The following is a 19,454-nucleotide window of genomic DNA, read 5'->3' as shown; positions in this document are numbered from 1 at the left end:
ACCATATGCCCTTCCTATTAAAGTCAAGGGCATGTGATTCTGAACCACAGCGTCCTCCCTCCCCAGCCTGCTTCCCCCCAGCTCCAGTTCTCCCACCTTCCCCTGTTACACAGCAAAACCCTAAGCATCACAGCAAAAGATAAGAGATGTGGGCTGGAAAGCCAAGTTGTCTGTGTCCCATGTAACCCTGCCATGGTAGTCAGACGAGCAGCAGGTTTAGGGAAGATAAGGGAGAATAGGAAGAGGTGACTTTGTCATGGAGAGAAAGAAGAAGCACGTTCATCCCAGTTCAATCAAGAGAGCCTGTCGTCGTAATGAATGGAACCAGCCCAGTAGGGCAACCAGAAGGTATCTGGTTATTACAGCTCCATTAAGACTATTTAAAGCAACAAGGAACAGCTGTGAGGAATATGATGCAGCCTAATGAAGAGCAAACATTTGTTCATTTTCTAGCTCGGGATGGACACGCCATATGTATGGCTTTTGTGGGGAAGGCCTGTATTGCCATCTTGCTCTTAGTCATCTGTGGGTAATGGGGTGATAGCAGGCAGGCAGCTTTTGAATGGGGTATAACTATAGAGATGGAAGTTTCAGCTCACCCCAGGTGCTCCCTTCTCTGCTCAGAGCCCCCTAAGCAGTGTCCGAGGACACCTCTGCTTCTCCCATAAGGTTTGCTCTCCTCAGTTGGTAACAGAGTGATAGAATATCCCATCACAGGCAGCCCCAGAAAGGTTCTGGTTCAGCTCCTCAATTTGTAGATGGGCATGGTTCTAGGGAGGGGCATGAGGAATTACTGGCCCATGCCCAAATCATGAATGGGAAATCCATGGGATTCTTCAACTCTGGGAACTCATAATGATCAAAATAGGAATACCTGGGCTCCAACTGCTGGTTTCACTCCACTCCACCCCCAGATTGATAAAACAAGACAATAAGCCATTACAGGGAGTGGCCAAAAGTCATCAGTGACCCATGTGGTTTCAAACTTGGGAGTTTTCCGGCAGGAAAGAGTTCACATGGAAGAGACTATTATCAAGGTTATGATCATGGAAGAGTTACCAGGGATCTTGGAAGAGTTACCAAAGTTATGATCATGGCCCTTGGCAGTCTGCCTCTTCAATGTAGCTGGCTGCAAGTTTAGAGAAGAGTTGCTGGCCTAGAGTCAGCCACCCAGAAGCTCATGTATGACCACGGAGATGAGTGTAGGCAGCTGGAAGTCTGTAGCCTGAAGTGAGTTATCGGGATCCCCAAGATTGTAGGCTCACAGCTGGGAAGAATAGAGGTACCCTTGTGTGAGACTCCCCATTAAGGGAAAAGGGAAGAGACTCAGTCTTTCCCTTTTAGCATATTTTTATTGTTCTACTTACAATATTGTTTGTAACAGAGCACACGGTGGGGTTTTTGTGTATTTAATACAGGATCTCCCCCAACCAAGTGAGCAATTTTCAGGTGGTACTATAGAAAAATCCTTTGACCAAGAGTCAAAACCTGGTTCTCAATCTGCTCCTGAGACTCTGGGTGGTCTTGGGCAAGACTCTTCCCTCTCTGGGTCTCATTTTCATCTGTGAAATGTTTGACTACAGGCTTAGCATGAAATTCTAAAGGCTGATAGTATATGCTTCTATTTTATGAACATTCATGTGGCCAGAAACACTGATTAAGTATTTATTGTGTACCTAACACTGTTTGGGCACTGGAGATAGAAAGCTAAATAAAGAAAATAAAGACGCTACTTTAAAGAAAGCTCATGGTCTTGCCGCACCATGTAATGATGTAACAGAACTGTAGTTCAAATGCTTTGGAGACACACTGGCTTTTTGTCACTTCTTGTTGCCAAAATCTTTCAGAAGTTTCACAAAAGATAAGACTCTGAGTTAGAGAAAAGTAGAAGAAGATGGGTAGAGGAGAAGGTTATATATAAGAGGGAGCTACATGTGCAAAGCTTGGAAGCAAAAAACGAAACGATTAAAATGCTGCAGCCAGCTTCTTGAGGAGAAACAAAGATGCCTGCCTATGAAAGCAGAAATAAAATGAAACTAGTTAGGGAAATTTAATAGCAATCTTATACCCCTTGCACAATTTTCTTGAAAAGAGTTACCAAGGTTATGATCATGGCCCCTGGCAGTCTGCCTCTTCACCATAGCTGGCTGCAAGTTTAGAGGAGAGTTGCTGGCCTAGAGTCAGCCACCCAGAAGCTCATGCATGACCATGGAGACGCGTGTAGGCAGCTGGAAGTCTGTAACCTGAAGTGAGTTATGGGGATCCCCAAGATTGTAGGCTCACAGCTGGGAGGAACAGAGGTACCCTCGTGTGAGATTCCCCATTAAGCTAAAGACTTCTTGAAGGCAGGGAATTTGTCATCTAAAGGAGGTCTTGTAGCTTTTAATTGGGCCTTTTAAAAAGTGCTTTGTGACTTGCATGCAGACTTGCACTCAACTTCTCTGCCTTGATCAAAGCTCCTGTCACAGACAAATACCCCCATCTTGCTGCAATCTGATTTTCTACTTAGCTTCACCAGCAGTACTCATAAATTACTGTCTATTTAGTGACATGGTACGCAATAATATTTGCTCTCCTGATGCCACTGAGTAGACGTCATTAGTCATCCTCTTCTGCCTTCTCTGTCCACATTTATAATCCCTAAGTCTTGTGCTTTTCGGCACAGAAGGTAGAATTTATTGAAAGCTTGGCCTCTGCCAAGGCCACCACTAACTCCTACAGCACCTTAGAGTGAAATAGCAAAAGGTGCACCTGTCTCAAGATATTTGACTGTCACCTTGCAGAAAATGTTCATAATAAATATGGAAACCCTAAAATTTCTGCCATATGCATGGTGCTTCCGTAGGTGCAATGCTCTTGGATTGTGCATAACCTGCAGAGTTGTGATTCCCTTGTCACCCACAAGCTGACCATCGACATCAGTAAATGTGTTCACTGAACCTGTGGACCACAATAGAGGCCAGACCTTAGGCTCCCAACAGATCATGAAACATTCCCATTCCCTAAATGCTATTTTACGTATACCTAGAGGGACCAGCTTGTTCCAATTTGCCCAAAATGGTCCCAGTTTTAAAACTTATGGTCCTACATCCTGGGAATCCCTTTGGTCTGAGACAAACCAGAATAGATGTTTCAGAGACTTCCCATCTTTGCCCTTGTAAGAAAAACAAAAAACCAAACACTGGATGTTTCTACCATTGTGAAAGACTGTGTGGCAATTCCTCAAGGATCTAGAACCAGAAATACCATTTGATCCAGCAATCCCATTACTGGGTATATACCCAAAGCATTATAAATAATTCTACTATAAAGACATACGCACACATATGTTTACTGCAGCACTCTTTACAATAGCAAAGACTTGGAACCAACCCAAATGCGCATCAGTTATAGACTGGATGAAGAAAATGTGGCACATATGTATCATGGAATACTATGCAGCCATAGAAAAGAATGAGTTCATGTCCTTTGCAGGGACATGGATAAAGCTGGAAACCATCATTCTCAGCAAACTAACACAGGAACAGAAAACCAAACACCGCATGTTCTCACTCATAAGTGGTAGTTGAACAAAGAGAACACATGGACACAGGGAGGGGAATATGACACCCCAGGGCCTGTCGGGGGTTAGTGAGGAGGGCAAGGGGAGGGAGAGTATTAGGACAAATACCTAATGTATGTGAGGCTTAAAACCTAGATGATAGGTTGATAGGTGCAGCAAACGACCATGGCACATGTATACCTGTGTAACAAACCAGCACGTTCTGCACATGTATCCCAGAACTTAAAGTAAAATTTAAAAAAACATCCTGAATGTTTTTGACTGAAGATGGCAAGAGAATGATTTCCACAAGTAGGCCAAAAAGGTTCAATATCATATCACTGGGATAGAGGATATGGAAGATGGAAGATTCTGAGCATCTACTGTGTAGCAGGCATTGTGCCAGGTGCGATGGGTATTGTCTTGGGTAGTCACTGATCATCACAAAATTCTATGGGGTGTGTTATTTTCCATTTTTAAAAATTTACTATAAAATTAATTTTGGGAGAGTGTACAGTTTTATGAGTTTTAACTAATGCATAGAGTCGTATAAACACCAACACAATCAGGACACATGAGAATTTCATCAACCAAAAAGTTACCTTGTGCTACTTCTGTATAGTTAAAGCCTTCCCCACCCATAACCTGCAGGATATATTACTGACTGTTTTCAGAAACGTTTATTGACACTCGAAATGGTGAACTTATTTGCAGTAAAAATATTCAAACACTCTAGTCTGTCCACCTTTTGCAAAGCTCTGCCTTTTCCCTGACTCGTATACACAGTGTGCAAGGGGTATTTCTTGACAAGACGAATGAAGGAAAGACCCAGGTAAAATGGTGCCTCCTTGCTGAAGACCTCTCCAGAGTCTTCCCTGCACCAGGAGAGCACAGTGCTGGGCAGGGGTGTGGGGAAATCCTGGCAGGCTGGACTGAACATGGAGGAGGCAAGCCCTTAGCTGTGCCCTGGAGCATCAGCCAGGAACTGCCTCATCAGTGATCCCTGGGCCTGGTTTTGCTGCACTCTAGGGCATAACATATCCAATTATCTCCAGGGATACAGTCAAGTGAAGGGGAGTGAAGGGGGGCATTGCAAATGACAGAATCTGCTGAGGATAGGAGGTAAACAGGTAAATGAAATGGGCTGGCACGCCCTCAGCCTTGAATTGGGAGTGAGCTGCTCTAGGAAGCTTTGTGTTTTGACATCTTACTATTTTAGGCATAATTCAAAAAGCCTTAGATGCAAAGAAGAGTATCTCAAGAAGGATGGCAAGCTTCTGTTGGTTTGGCTCAGTAGAGCCAGGTAGAAGAAAAATTCAGCCACACAGGCATCAGGGATCATTCTCAGTTCTAGCAGATAATTAATGTACTAAATGGGACATTAAGGTAGGTTTCATAGTCCTATGGATTAAGTCAGCACAGCAGAACACGAGAAGTCTGTGACTTGTGGTCATGTGGTCTGAGCCTCCCATGGACTCAGCTCTGTGGATAGGAGGGTGGGTTGCAATCACAGGGAGAGTTAGTCTGGGGCAGGTACCAGATGATAATTTTATTCTAAAATCTATAAAGCCTATCATCAAGGATAAAGAAGATTCCAGTGACAAGCACTGTCTGCCATTTATCATAATGCTGGCACTGACTCAGCCTCCCCCTCAAAGTTTCTAGGCCGGGCGTGGTGGCTCATGCCTGTAATCCCAGCACTTTGGGAGGCCAAAGCGGGCAGATCACCTGAGGTCGGGAGTTCAAGACCAGCCTGACCAACATGGAGAAACCCTGCCTCTACTAAAAATACAACAATTAGCTGGATGTGGTGGCACAGGACTGTAATCGCAGCTAACTCGGGAGGCTGAGGCAGGAGAATCACTTGAACCCAGGAGGCGGAGGCTGCGATGAGCCGAGATCATGCCATTGTACTCCAGCCTGGACAACAAGAGTGAAACTCCATCTCAAAAAAAAAAAAGAAAAAGAAAAAGAAAAGAAATTCCAAAACATTCCCATTGAATTATAATAAAACTCACGTTCTTGTCCTTGGTCCACAAGACTTTGATTGAACACCCTGCTCCAACCACAAGCCAAATCCACATTATTTGTCATCCTCCTCTTATTCTCTCTGCTCTGGAGAGCCTCCCTTCAAATTCTAGAACACAAATAACTTATTCCATCCCAGAGCCTCTGCATTTGCTGTTCCCTCTGAATGGAATCTTCTTTCCCCAGCTCTTGCCAAAGCTGGTACCTGCTTATCCTTTAGTTTTTAGCTGAAATGTATTGGCCAGAGATCAGCAGGGACACACCTCCTGGAGTTGGGTTTATCACTTGTTGCAGTGAGGTACATGCATACCTGGAAGTGCGCATTCCTGGGGGACATTTCAGGAAGAGGATGTTAGAAAGGACTCAGAATGTGGGCTGTGTTCGCTGATTTGAAAGAGTGCCTAAGGAGGTGAGGCTTTGTTTTAGGCTGGACACATTGAAAAGTGGTATGATTAGATATCTTAATACATCTTACCTAAAAGAAGGGAAGATCAGATAGACGCTAGAACTGTAATTGGCAAAGAATCGGTAGTCACTCATATTAACCAGAATAGGGAGGTGTTTGGTCATTTTTTTTTTTTTTTTTTTTTTTTGGCTTGGACAATGTTCATATTTTTGTCTGCGTCCAGATACAACTTGTTTTTGTCTTGTTTCATCGTGGCCTCAGAGCGGCCTTGCCTGTGGTTGGTCTTCCGTGACATTGTTCATGTTCAGCAGGAGAGCACCAAGGCCCACCTGTGAGTGCCAGGTCAGCTCCCAGAATTCAGGGGCTGCTTTTCTCCCTCTCAGATCTCCCCTTTTCAGAGTTTTGCCCACACCACCCTATGCAGTAGTTCCTTGCCCCGGTCCCTGTCTATCCCAGCACCTGGCATCCAGATGGTCTCTGGGGAAGGAAGGAAGTGACCGAGGGAAGGAGTAGGGACAGACTCAGTGTATATTCTTGGGCAAGTCATTTCCTGTCTCGGGACCTCACTTTGCCGATCTATAAAATGAGTCAATAATTTTCTCAAAAGACCCTTCCAAATCTGACTTTTGAGGATTCTATAAATACCATGGCACAGCTCTCCAGGGACAAGGACATCCCCAAATACATTTTTTGAACAACAACAACAAAAAAAGACTGCCTTGGAAAAGCAACACTGTTGAAGAGTAGGAAACATTTTCACACACAGAGAGAAATGTAAAAATAGGGCTCAGCACTCTCAGGAGAAGAGAATGAGAAAAGGAAAGTGGAGATTGATAATGGATGAATATAATGAGATGGCAATTTTGGTTTCAAAAGAATGTGATTAGCACCTAATGACTGCCACCATTCCCTGGTCAATCTACTGTAACTAGCCACTAATGGAAAAATAATGCCCTCGGCTTGCTCACTTTGAAGATGGAGATGAGTCTCTCTTTCATACTTTTCCCCCTCATATTTTTTTTTCCTTCAAGAGATTATCCCTTATTAGATTGTAGCTCCCCAAAAAGGGAAATGGATGTGTGATCAAAGTCTGCCAATTACGGGGTCATTACCACTCCCTCCCAGCGGCTCTATTAGGCATCCCTCCTCTGCTTCTGTCAACATCGTCACAGCCTCCAGGCCCACTCAGTCCCCTTCAGCCTCCACTAAGGGAGACGGAGGCTCCCAGGACCATGACAGGGCCTGTGTGGTTCCCCACAAAGTGCCACTCACTTATCACAACTGTTCTGTTTGGTTTAGGATTGTCGAGGGATAGGTGCATGCTGGGGTGTCTCCTGGAAGGCATGGTGTTTGTTGATGGTGAGAGGACCCCAAACTGCCATTCAAGGATTCTGGGAGTGAACAGAAGAGACTTTCATCAAATCTCTGCAGGATGTCACAGGACAGAGAAAGGGCACACATTTGCTCTGTGGGGCCCCATGAGATGGCATAGGCAAAGTACAGTGAGGTTGAGTAAAGAAAAAACTCTGGCGACTCTGTTCGAAAGTGAGGCCAAAAGTTGGAGAAGTGGTGAGCTATCTGTCATGGAGGGTATCCAAGTGATAGATGCTATGGATCTGCTTCTCAGCTGCTTGGAAGGCCATTGTGTGGGAACTCAACTAGGCCATTTTCAAGGTCACCGACATCTCTAAGATCCCAGGATACTTGCCCTCTGAAAGCACAGAAGCCACCTCATTCACTAATTATTTCACTCATTCATTCATTCTAAAGAGGTCTTTCAAGCACATCTGAAGTATAGAACCAGCATCACGTTCTGGAGATACAGTTGTCACAAAGATGCTGCCCTTTCCCTGGAGAAGCCCATGGCCAAGTTGAGAAACAGAGTTAAATTATGAGATGCAAAGAAGTCCATCTAATAATAGAAGTAACTGGCTTTACCTGGGGATGCAGTGGGGTGAGGGAGAGTGAACAGAGAAGATTCCACAAAGAAGATGCTTGCACTGAGTTTTGAAGGATATGTAGGAGTTTGTCAGATGGACTCAGGTGGAAGGGAATTTCAGGCAAAGGGAACAGCATGTGAAAAGTCTTATAAAGTTTAAACACCTTATAACTGGCAATATAGATATAAGGACAAGAATTGAGGCTGCAGGGGCATTTGGGGTGAAGTTAAGGAAGTTGCACTAAAGAGTTTGAAATGTATCCATCCTGAAGGCAATGGCAAAGAGGAGTCACTGGATCCTATTCACATTTTAGAAAGATCTCTCTGACTACAGTGGAGAATGGATTGGAAGGGACAAACCCAAAACAAAAGAAACCATTGAGGAGACTCATAGGGAAGTATTTTAAAGTCACTATTTGCAAAAATTATGGCTGCATAGCAGCACTAGCTGGGGAGCTTTAAACACTACCAATGCCCGTGCCCCACCCCAGAGAGTCTGACTTCATTGGTCTTGGGCGGGGTGGGGGGGGGGGACCTTGGCTTTGGGAGTCGTAAAGCCTCCCCAGGTGATTCTAATGTGCAGTCATAAAGAGACCTTAAGATAATGGTAACCCAAATCCTGGCACATGGCAAGTACTCAACACAATTCTTTTTTCAAAAAATCAGTATGAAAACAGTCATGCTGTCCTGCTTTTGGCTTCACCCCACTTTCAGGGGGACATGTTTGGATGAACAATTGGCTTTTATCACAGAGGGTTTCAGGTACAAAATCTACCCTCAATAGATCATCTTCGACATCCAGAAATCCAGTGCTAACACCGAACGCAGCAACCTCCCTTCACATACAGAGAACAGAACTGGCAAGTTGCCTGGAGGAGCTGGAGCTACCTGGCTGGGATAGAGGAGGAGGCTAGGGCTGGAATCTGAGTTCTAAGAGTTACCTGCAGTACCCAGAAGCATCTTCCACCTAGAGATGGCCTAAATTGGTGGCAGGATGGATGCAAGGTTTGGTAGAATGAGGAGCAAGAAGAGAAACAGGAAAAGAAGGAGAAAGAACAAGGGAGAAAAGTGAGACATAAGCCCCACATTTGTAAAATGAGCACTTACCTATCCTTATAACATTTTTGCCCTACCCAGATTTAGGTCAGAGATTGATGCCCAAAGCCTAGCACCTGTTTTGATTCTCTTCTAGGATGTTTGTCTAAGGACATTGAACATAGAAAGAACAAAATTATGACCCATTAATAGCTAGGAAGGCACTTTATTACCACAATCTAAAACCTAAGAAAGGCTAAGTTGTAGAATATGGCTCAGCCTGAGAAGCCCAGGCAAAGAACTCCTTCCTGTACCCTCTAATGAATCTGAAGTTGCTAGGTAGCAGAATGAGCACGAATTCCACCTACTCAACAACTGCATGGATGAGGATCATAGTCATGCTTCTGTAATAAAGGTCAGCAAGCTATAGCCATAGGCTAAATCTAGCCCAACATCTATCTATCCATCTATCTATCTATCTATCTATCTATCTATCTATCTATCTATCTATCTAATTATTTATTGAGACAAAGTCTCACTGTTGCCCAGGCTGGAGTGCAGTGGGGTGATCTTGGCTCACTACAACCTCCACCTCCTGGGTTCAAGCAATTCTTTTGCCTCAGCTTCCTGAGTAGCTGGGACTACAGGCATGTGTCACCATGCCCAGCTAATTTTTGTATTTTTAGTACAGATGGGGTTTCACCATATTGGCCAGGCTGGTCTTCAACTGCTGACCTTGTGATCTGCCCGCCTCAGCCTCCCAAAGTGCTGGGATTACACGCATGAGCCACTGCACCCAGTCCCAGCGCCTATTTTTGTAAATAGAGATGTATTGGAACACAGCCATGGCCATTTGTTTGCTTTTTATCTGTGACTGTTTTCACTCTACAACAGTAGAGTTGAGTATGAGTTTGAGTTGTTGCAACAGAGTCTGCACAATTCACAAAGCCCAAACTGCTTTCTAGTTTGCCCATTACAGAAAAAGCATTCCAACTCCCACTCTAGGAAAAGACTCACTCAGGTTGATTTAACACTTGACAGACCAGATGCAAGACAGGTGGAACCGTGCGTGAGCACTGGCCTGTTCAGAACCTGCCAATAAAACAGGGCTTATTGCGGGGCTGAATTTCAGATCAACCTGGTTACAGGTTCTTCCTTGCTTAGGATGGACCTAGTAAGGAATAGATGGGCAAAGGCAAGACTGGTGTATGAAGATGAATGGTGGGTTCTCCTGCACTGCTGACAGAGAGCTGTGTAGACTGAAGGTGTTACAAATTCAGTCTCAGAAGCCATGCAAGGGCATGAGCAGGATGTTCAGCCTATACTACTAAAGGTAGGGTAGAGACAGTAATCAAAACACGGTCTGATCATCATGCTTCTGCAGCTTTTCTATAGCTGTTTCCATGCCCTTAACTGCCTGTCCTCCCTCTCTATGAAATAACTGAGTGTACCCTTCCCTGTATTTCCATACCACTTGACTCGTAACTCTTGCAAATTGTCTCATGTTTGTTGACTTGTCTGTCTTATCGGTGGTTGCCATCCTCTTAAACTGACTGATGAATTCTATCTCCTCCCTACCCCTAAGCTCTGGGTGTCTGTGTCCAACTGCCTATTCAACATCAGCTTGGATGTCTAATAGGCATCTCAAATGTGGCTGCCATTATTTGTTATTTTGAACATATTTTTTAAAAAGTATGCAGTATTCAATGCTAGGCACTCTTCTAAGCACTTTACCCAAAATACAACACTTAATTCTTACCTGCCCAATCCTGTTTCTAACTCAGGCTTCTCCATCTCAATAAATAACATCTCTCTCCACTCAGTTCTTCAGTGATCTAAGGGTCAGCCTTCATTCCTCCCTTTCCTTCACAGTCGGCATCTATGGCAGATGTGTTGGTGCCCTGCACACATCCACTCTACACTCACTGTTCCCATGCATGCCCAACTGATGGTTTCCTCCTGTAAGCACCTGTGACTTTTTGCCTGAGGGCTTCTTCAAGACAGAAGAATATGCACACTCTGCCCATAGAGCATGGAAGGAGTGCTGGGGAGTTTCCAAGAGTTGTCCTCAACCAATACTGGATGAGAACTCATCAATAACTACCCCAACTTTGCACCACCCCCATGGTGGGATAGCTGTGAGGCATGAGATGTGCCCACTGGATTAAGCCCCAGTTGCCCACAGTGGTAACCTGCTCATTGATGTGCCCTATATCGACTTCATTCCCTTGATTGTACCACTTCCCCATTCTCCCACCCAAACTCCCCGGGATTGCCTCCCAAACAAACTACTTGTGCCTGACTTCTTATCTCTGAGTCTGCTTCCGAGGCAACCCAAGTCAACAATATTCAACTGAACATCCTGCAAATAATCACTTCTCACACGTCCACCACCACCACCCTTGTCTAAGAGTCCAAGGTACCATCATGTGTTGCCTGGAGTACTGCCACAACTTTCTAGCAGATCTCCCTGCTTCCTCCATGGCCCTTCCAGAGCCTGTGTTCCATACATGAGCCAGATTGTACTTTGTAATACATGAATCAGATCAGATGATTCCCCTGCCCAAAACCCTCTGATGATTTTTCATCATACTTAGAATAATGCCCAATTAATTAACCAGTAATAGCAATGCCTTATATGATCTGGACTCCCCCATCCACTCTAGATACTACCATCACTACTTCTCCCCTCTTCACATCACTCCAGTCCTTGAATATGGTCATTTGGTTGCTGCCTGACCATCTTTGCACCTGCTGTTCCCTCTGCCTGAAAAGCACTTTCTACTTTTCTTGGTGTGACTGGCTCTTTCGTATTAAGGAATTACAGTATCTATCATTAGTGAAGTCCCCCTTATCTGCAGTTTTGCTTTTCATGGTTTTAGTTACCCAAGGTGAATTGCAGTAAAAAAAAAAAAAAAATTAAGATATTTAGAGAGAGAGAGAAAGACTGCATTTACATAACTTATAGTATATTGTTGTCATTCTATTGCTGTTCTTAATCTCTTGCTATGCCTAATTTATAAATTGAACTTTATCACAGATATGTATGTATAAGAAAAAACATAGTATATGTAGGGTTCGGTAATATCCATGGTTTCAGGAGTCCCCACTGGGGGGTCTAGAAACAAATCCTCCAAGGATAAGTGAGGACTACGGTAACTTAAATGTTGCCTTCTTGGAGAAGCCCTCCCAGAGTGCATAATCTGAAATAATTCTCATTCCTCATCACTATCCCTTTATCCTGCTTTATTTTCATCATAGCATTTTTCATATCTAAAATTACACATTTACTTTTCCATTTGCTACATTTCCTAGTTGACTGGAAGCTCAAGGGGAACTTGTCTGTTTCTCTCTATCCGTAGTACCTAAAACAGTACCCAGCCCATGTTAGGGGCTCAATAAGTATCTGTTGAGTGTATGAATGAATAATTCAATGAATGGACAAGCGATTCCCCTACTGGGCTAGACTGTGAACTCATGACACAGAAGACATCAATAACATTTGAAACAATGAACAAGAGAATTGGTCCATGAACAGACCAAAATCTACGTCCTCCCCAGGCCCCATCCAAGGACATCCAGCCCTTTCCACTAGCAGTCCCATTGTACTGGGTCTCACTTCCCCCTGTTGGTTCATCTCCACTTATATAAAGCTCCTATCTCAGGCCACTCTAACCACTCTGTCCTTGCTTTTTAGGCCTTACCAGAGGGGCAGACAGCTTCGTGGGACACAGCCAAGGAGGATGAAAACCGCAATAAGAATCGATATGGGAACATCATATCCTGTAGGTGCCCTTCTGGGAGCTCCTAAGATTCGGGTGTTGAGGACACAGGGGAAAAGAGGCTATTACTATTATTTACCTGAAATTTGTTATCAAATCATCTTTGATGTCTCTAGCTTTATATCCACATGCCAAGATGGAAGCTTTATTTCAGCCTTATTGTCATCCCTAGACTGGATGACAGAGCATGGCTGATCTCAGCTGGAGGGAGCAGGCAGGGAGCTGGGTCAGGGCAGAGCAGAACCATGAAGCCTCTTGGGGAAGAACCTCTGAAGGCTGGGTCTCACCGAGCATTGCCTGCTCAATTCCTCAGGTCGGGGAGGAAGCCCAGCCAAAAGGGCTGGCATGCAGAAGACCCCACAGCTGGACAAAGAGATGAGCTCTGTGTTCCCAGAAGCTCCTCTAATTCAAAGGAGGACTTTGGCAGCAACCTGGGGTGAGGAGCATGGGCCCCAGCCTGTGAGGGAGGGGCCAGGAGCACCCGGGCAAGAGAATGGTGCTCCTCCAAGAAGGTGGAGTCACATTGGCTGATGCTCAGAAGTAAAGGCTGATGCTCAGAAGAAGCCAGTAACTCTGGCATACACCTGGGGCTTGGGGTATGCCCAGCTCAGGCCCCACAGGAGCCCGGGGCTACTCCTATCATACAAGAGACAGAGTTTAAGGCAACACAGATTCTACCTGACCCCACTATAGCAGGGCAGAGGCTCCGAGGTGAGGGCCTGCCCTCAGGTCTGCATCAGTGCAGCTCGGGAGGTACTGAGCCTGCAGGGGAAAGCACGTTCTTATGCAGGGCTGAGGAAGGACATTGCCTTTACTCAACAATGAGATTTACCTTTCCTGTAGGCAACCCCAGTGAGTGACTCATTGATGAAGTCAGTGGTGCAGAGTAGTTAGCGCCCTCTGGAGTCAAACTGCCCAGGTTTCTATCCCAACTGTAGGGCCCCGGGAAAGTTACCTGACCTCTGTAAACTTTCGTTTCCTCCCCTTTAAAATGATGAAGATAATAGGAGGAGCATTTAAAGGCACATATAACTCTTGCTGCAGTGCCTGGCACCATTACTCTTACCCATAGGGTTACTTTCTTGAGGTCACTGATGAGCAGCATGGATCTATCATTCCACCTTATTTTATTAACCAGGATTCACTGAGTACTCAGGACATGTCCTGTGGGGACATGGAATAAGACAGGTTGGTGGGGGAGAGGTGGGCATGATTAGATGCCCATTTTGGAAAGATCACTAGGGCAGCAGATATGGAAGGTGTACTTCATTGGGAAAGGCTGGTAGCAGAGGGATCAGTCAGCAGACTACTGCAATAGTCTCACCAAGGAATAGTGCCTGAACAATGACAATAACTTGTGTGTGACAGGTGCATGGTACTCAGTTCTGGGGGGTGAGGAAGAGAGAGACTGCCACAGAACTGAATGTCATGCATAGGTAACACACAAGTATTGTCACTGCCAAACATTGGTAGGTACAGCCTTCAAAGTAACATAAATATAGAGAAGACAAAGTTATCTCGTACAAAATGCTAAGCATGTATTCTAATTAGAACAGGAGTCTACAACAGCCTTTGTCTGACTCAGTGTAACCAACCTGGACCTTTTGACATTTCACCAATGGTGTGAAGAGCATACCTTGGTCTCAGCTCAGAGTAACCCAGTTCATCCAAACGGAAAAAAAAAAAAAAAAAAAAGGATCCTGAATGACAAATTATTTCCAGCACAATTCAGAGTTTTGTTTTGTTTTGTTTTGTTTTAACTGTCTAGACATTGCCTAAGAAAAAACTTGGAGGAAGAAAGAGTAAGATACAGGCAGATTGTAAAGGAAGAAAAAGGCAGAAGTTTTAGCTTAGCTGTTTCCTGTGCTGATTTAGGAATGGGCTATGAATGGTAGAACTAATCAGAAAACATTTATAATTTTTCTCTTGGAAGATGGTAATTCAGACAGCAAGATTTCTTGCAAGTGAAGTGTTGAGAACTGATATTCAAACAGTCAGCAAACATGTATTAAGACTTATAACATGTGGGCCTTCTCTAAGCAGACGCTGTGATGGGTCCTGTGAGGTGGAGCTCCTGCCCCTGGGGAGCTCCCCCTCTGCCACGGGGAGCTGCCTGCCCTGTCTGGTCCCCAGCATTCTCTGCTCCTGCACTGTGGAAACTGTACCCTAAAATATATAGTCACTTATCTCCTTGTTAGGCTGTGAGTTCAGACAGGGTCCACACATTGTAAGTTATGTGATCTTAGTCCATCACTCTAACTTTTATTCTCTGTAAAACAGGTTTAAAAATGTCTTTCTTCTAGAGATGTGACACAGATAAGGAAAAAATGACAGCCAGGCGTGGTGGCTCATGCCTGTAATCTCAGCACTTTGTGAGGCCGAGGCAAGCAGATCCCTTGAGCTCAGGAGTTCAAGACCAGCCTAGGCAACATGGCTAAACCTCATCTCTACAAAAAGTACAAAACGTTAGCTGGGTGTGGGGGTGCACGCCTGTGGTCCTAGCTACTCAGAGGGCTGAGGTGGGGGGATTGCTTGAGTCCAGGAGGTGAAGGCTGCAGTGAGCCATGATTGCACCACTGCATTCCAGCCTGAGTGACAGGGTGAGACTCTGCCTCAAAAAAAAAAAGGAAAAAAAAAAAAAAAAAGAGGGAAGGAAGAAAGGGGGGAAGGAGAGAAGGAGAAGGGGAAATGACTAGAGCACACTGAAGGGACCCTGAATCCTTGAGAGACAAGGGTACCCAGGCTGGGTGACCTATCCAGGCCCAAGCCTAGGGGGGCCTGAGGTCAGAAGGCATGCTCTGTATCTCCCCTGGATTGCCACTGCAGCAGCCTAGCCCAGATCATCATCCGCTGTCACTTGGCGCTGCCCAATCTCCTTTCTGGTTACTCTACAGCTAATTTGGCCCCATCTTTTTGCCTGTCTGATCCCTGATAGAAGCCAGAAAAACGTCTTTGAAACATGAATTGGATGATATAATTTTCCCACTAAAAACCCTTCAAATGATTTCCCTTCACTTTTCAGTTTTCCTTATGGAAAGACCCTCAGCCTTTTTTCAGTCTTATTTCACACGATACCCTCTCTATCACAGCCTCTCCCCTGAAGCCACACTGGCTTTCCTTCAGTTCCTTGAGCTCTCCATGCCCTTCTATGTCACAGGGCCTTTGCACATTCTGTTCTATTAAAGTTCTCTTCCTTCCTCTCTGTGACCTGCGAAGCTCCATGTATTCTTCAGATCTCAGCTCAGTCATCCCTTGCTTAGGGAATTCTTCTGATCCTTCGAATATGTTCAGAGCCCCACTATTCACTCCTAGAGCACAATATATGTCTTCTTAGCCCTCATTATGACTGTGGCTTGACAGGCATTTGGAGGAATGCTGATGGCCATCTCCATCTCTAGAATAGATGCTCCATGACAGCAGGACCACGACTCCCTTCCACTTTGGTTTCCCCAAACCTGGCCTATGGTTGGTGCCCAGTAAATAGGAACTGAGTGTGGGAGAGACTCTGAAGGGCATGAGCAGTGGTCTCTTCTCTCTGCTTCCCAACTATGATAGAGAACACCCAGAAAGGAGGGGTGAAGAAAGCTGGGCCCAGTGGCACTTGGAACAGTGATATTCCAGTAAGGAAGAAAATATTGAGCTTGAATGAAGACACTGGCAAGATGGAACACAAGAGAGAGAAGGATAAGAACAATCTAACCCTTCTGCGAGCTGCTTCTGAGAAGGCAGGATCCAGGAAGTCAGGAAAAATGAAAGCAATGAGAACTCCAGCGCTGGGACTGCAGAAGATGCCATCAGTGTCCCACCTACTTCCCACGGCCTCACTGTGAGCAGCACGCAGCTGGTAGGGTGGGTGTGCAGGGCCAGGATGAGGGTGAAACATGCAGGGAGATGCCCACGCTCAGCCGTTGACCCTGCGTGGGCACAATTCTGGGAGCGAGCTCCTCCTTAAAGCCTATGGCTGAGGCGCTGAGCTTGTTTCACCCTAGCCCTGTCTTGTCTGCAGCTCTTAGACTGAGGACTTTCTCCAAAGCTGGGAAAGGATCCCCTGCCCAGACACAGGCAGCCTGCAAATCCTGAAGGGTTAATAACCCCAGGAGAAGCCCTCCACCACGAAATACCCCAGCTTCTTTACCGTTCCCCTGAGGTTCCTTCTGGAGTTCCCATAGGGATGAGGATGAGCTACCTGCAATCCTAATGGGGTTGAAAACTCACCCTTAATAAGCTGCTTTCTCTCCCCTGTCATACATCCCCCCTTTCCTACTGGTATTCCTGTCTCCTCCTACATAAACTGCTTGGACTAAAATCTCTGTCTTAGATCTACTTCTGAGAAACCTAAATGGAGACAGAGAGAACTGAAGCACCTTGACGATACCACCGTGATGAGTTTAAATAAACCAGAATCTCCTTTCTAATTTAAGAGTCAATCATTCTGCAAGAGATCAGGGCCAGAGCAGGTCTGCATTCAGTGCTGAAAGGAGACAGTGCTGAGGTAACCAGTGAATTCAGAAAGCAGCGCAAGACATAAAGGAGAATCAAGAAAAAAAGAGAAATGGAAAAAAAAAAAAAAACCTGGAATTGAAATGGGATATGTAGAAAAGAAACAGCCCTGAGAAATGGAAACTGTTCCTGCCCTTGTATGTGTCCCTCCCAAAGGCAAAGCCTGCCGCAGCTATGATAAATAGAAATATTCTTGGCGCAAGAAGAAAACTGGCTGTGATTAGCATCTTAAGGAACCCAGAGCACTGTGAGGCTGGAGTAGAGGACAAAGGCCCAGGCCAGGGAGAACAGAAAAGATTAAAGGGGACGAGTAGGAGGGAGGGCACTGCCTACAAATGAAACAACGAGAGACCTTGACAAAATATCCCCTTTCTTCCAAGTGATTCTATTTAGAATTTAGTAATAGAGACAGTGGGGTTTCTAGGGAGTGGACATGGAAAGGAAGTGAAAGGGAAGGAAGTGGAGGGGTAAAATAAGAACAAAGAGTTCTTTGCTTCCAAGTAACTCTAGGGCACAGACTGTTGGCAAGGGGAAATTCAGGAATCCCAAAGCATTCTCCATGTAAAGTTTTAGAGGTGCTTCCTAGACTGGCAGGAAGGAGCTGACACTGAGAAGCCGAAGTAATCACAGAGGTTGCAAATGTTACAAAATGAGGCCACCTTCTGGGATCAGTTGTTTATAAAGGTATAATCTAGATGTAGAAAGACTACAAGGGATAGTGCGGTACCTTGGGGCTAAATTCCATCCTCAGACCACGAAGGATTCGGTAGGGAGGGGTTACCAGGACCCAAAGAGAGATGACCTGACCAGAGGTGGGTGCGACCTTTGGTGACAAGGCAGCCACCATGGTGACCCCACCAAGGGGTGCTGGAGGAGTAAGTACCTCCATCACACTCTCCTCCCTCCGCCCAGTCTTCTGCCTGTGCTTTCCATTGGCTGAACCCAACCAGAATCCAGAGCACAGGGGATCTGTTGACCTAATCCAGTGGTTCTCAAAGTGTAATGCCTAGAGCAGCGGCATCAGTGTGACCTGGGAACTCATTAGAGGTGCTAATTCTTGGGCTCCACCCCAGACTTACTGAATCAGAAATTCTGAGGACAGAGTCTAGCAATCTGTATTTCTAAAAGCCCTCCAGGTGATGGTGATGCATGTGCAACTTTGAGAATGTCCAATCTTGGCCATAGCAATCAGCCTCCTGGATTAGAGAGCCAGATGAAGTGGAGAGGGGGTTTGAGGGCACACAGGATATCAGCACATTTTCTGAGACTTCTCTTCCACCAATCTAGGAAAAGCCACGGGGCTCAGGTGTATTGGGGTCTTAGACATGAGGTCAGGTGGGCTCAGGTTTCCATCGCAGTTCTGTTGTTTACCTTCAGCACCATCACTTCACCTCTCTGACCTTCAGGTTCTCACCTGTCAGATGGCTCTAGGGGAGCTCTCAGGATGGAGAGGCCACATTAAGCTGAATGTTTATTAAATCTGAATGTTTATTAAATTAAGTCATAGACTTTTAAGTCTAGATGAGTTAGTGTAGCCTTTTTGAGTTCACAGGCAAGAAGACATGGCCCAGAGATGGAGTGCACCCTGCCCAAGGTCACACAGCAAGTCTGTAGAATAGCCATGACTGGAGCTGTGGTCTCTTGCCTGCCAGGGTGGCACATATTCCTTACCAAAGAGTCCTCTCTGCATCAAGTCACATCCATTTTCTTGGGGGAGAATGTGTTGCTAAGGTCCATCCTCAGAGCAGATGAACTCTTCAGAGAGGCCCATCTTTTCCAGAAGGACGTGGGGCTATGGTGTGCAGAGAGGACCCCCACTCCTAGTGAGGAACTCAGGTTCAAAACAAAACCCAGAGGCATTTTCTCATAGCAGGTGTCTCTGCTGATTCCTGGGGAGACAGAGCTGGGGGTGACAGAATGGGTGCCCTGTTCAATGTTCCTCTCAGCCTTCATTCTGCTTTACTATCTCTGAGGGTGGCCCTTGCCTGGGTCCTACAGATGCCTTGTGGTGCAGAAATCATTGATACCCTGCCATATCCCCAAATACTCACTACTTGCATGTGTGCTAGTGCTAATTCAAACTGCCAGCACCTTTCCTTCTTTTCCCAAGGAGTTTCTGGCCACTGGAGCCTTCTCTGCCTTCCTACAGGGCAGGCCCAAAGAGCCAGAATATTAAATGTCCCCAGAACCTGCCCTCAATCAATGACTGATGGAAGTGGGTAT

General features: G+C 45.5%; 1 protein-coding gene across 2 annotated transcripts in view; it reads left to right on the top strand.

The window, feature by feature from the left end:
- The window catches only part of PTPRT (protein tyrosine phosphatase receptor type T), a 1,114,757-nt gene that overhangs the window by 1,040,561 nt on the left and 54,742 nt on the right, over positions 1-19,454 (top strand). For both annotated transcript variants that reach the window (XM_023227953.2, XM_023227952.2), the window contains one exon: positions 12,647-12,734. In XM_023227953.2, the coding sequence (XP_023083721.1) occupies positions 12,647-12,734 (88 nt within the window). The remainder of the gene's footprint in view (positions 1-12,646; positions 12,735-19,454) is intronic.

The sequence above is a fragment of the Piliocolobus tephrosceles genome, chromosome 20 (assembly GCF_002776525.5).
Source record: "Piliocolobus tephrosceles isolate RC106 chromosome 20, ASM277652v3, whole genome shotgun sequence".
Classification (NCBI taxonomy): domain Eukaryota; kingdom Metazoa; phylum Chordata; class Mammalia; order Primates; family Cercopithecidae; genus Piliocolobus; species Piliocolobus tephrosceles.
Note: the sequence above shows the minus strand (reverse complement) of the source record. Positions and strands in the feature narration are given on the sequence as shown.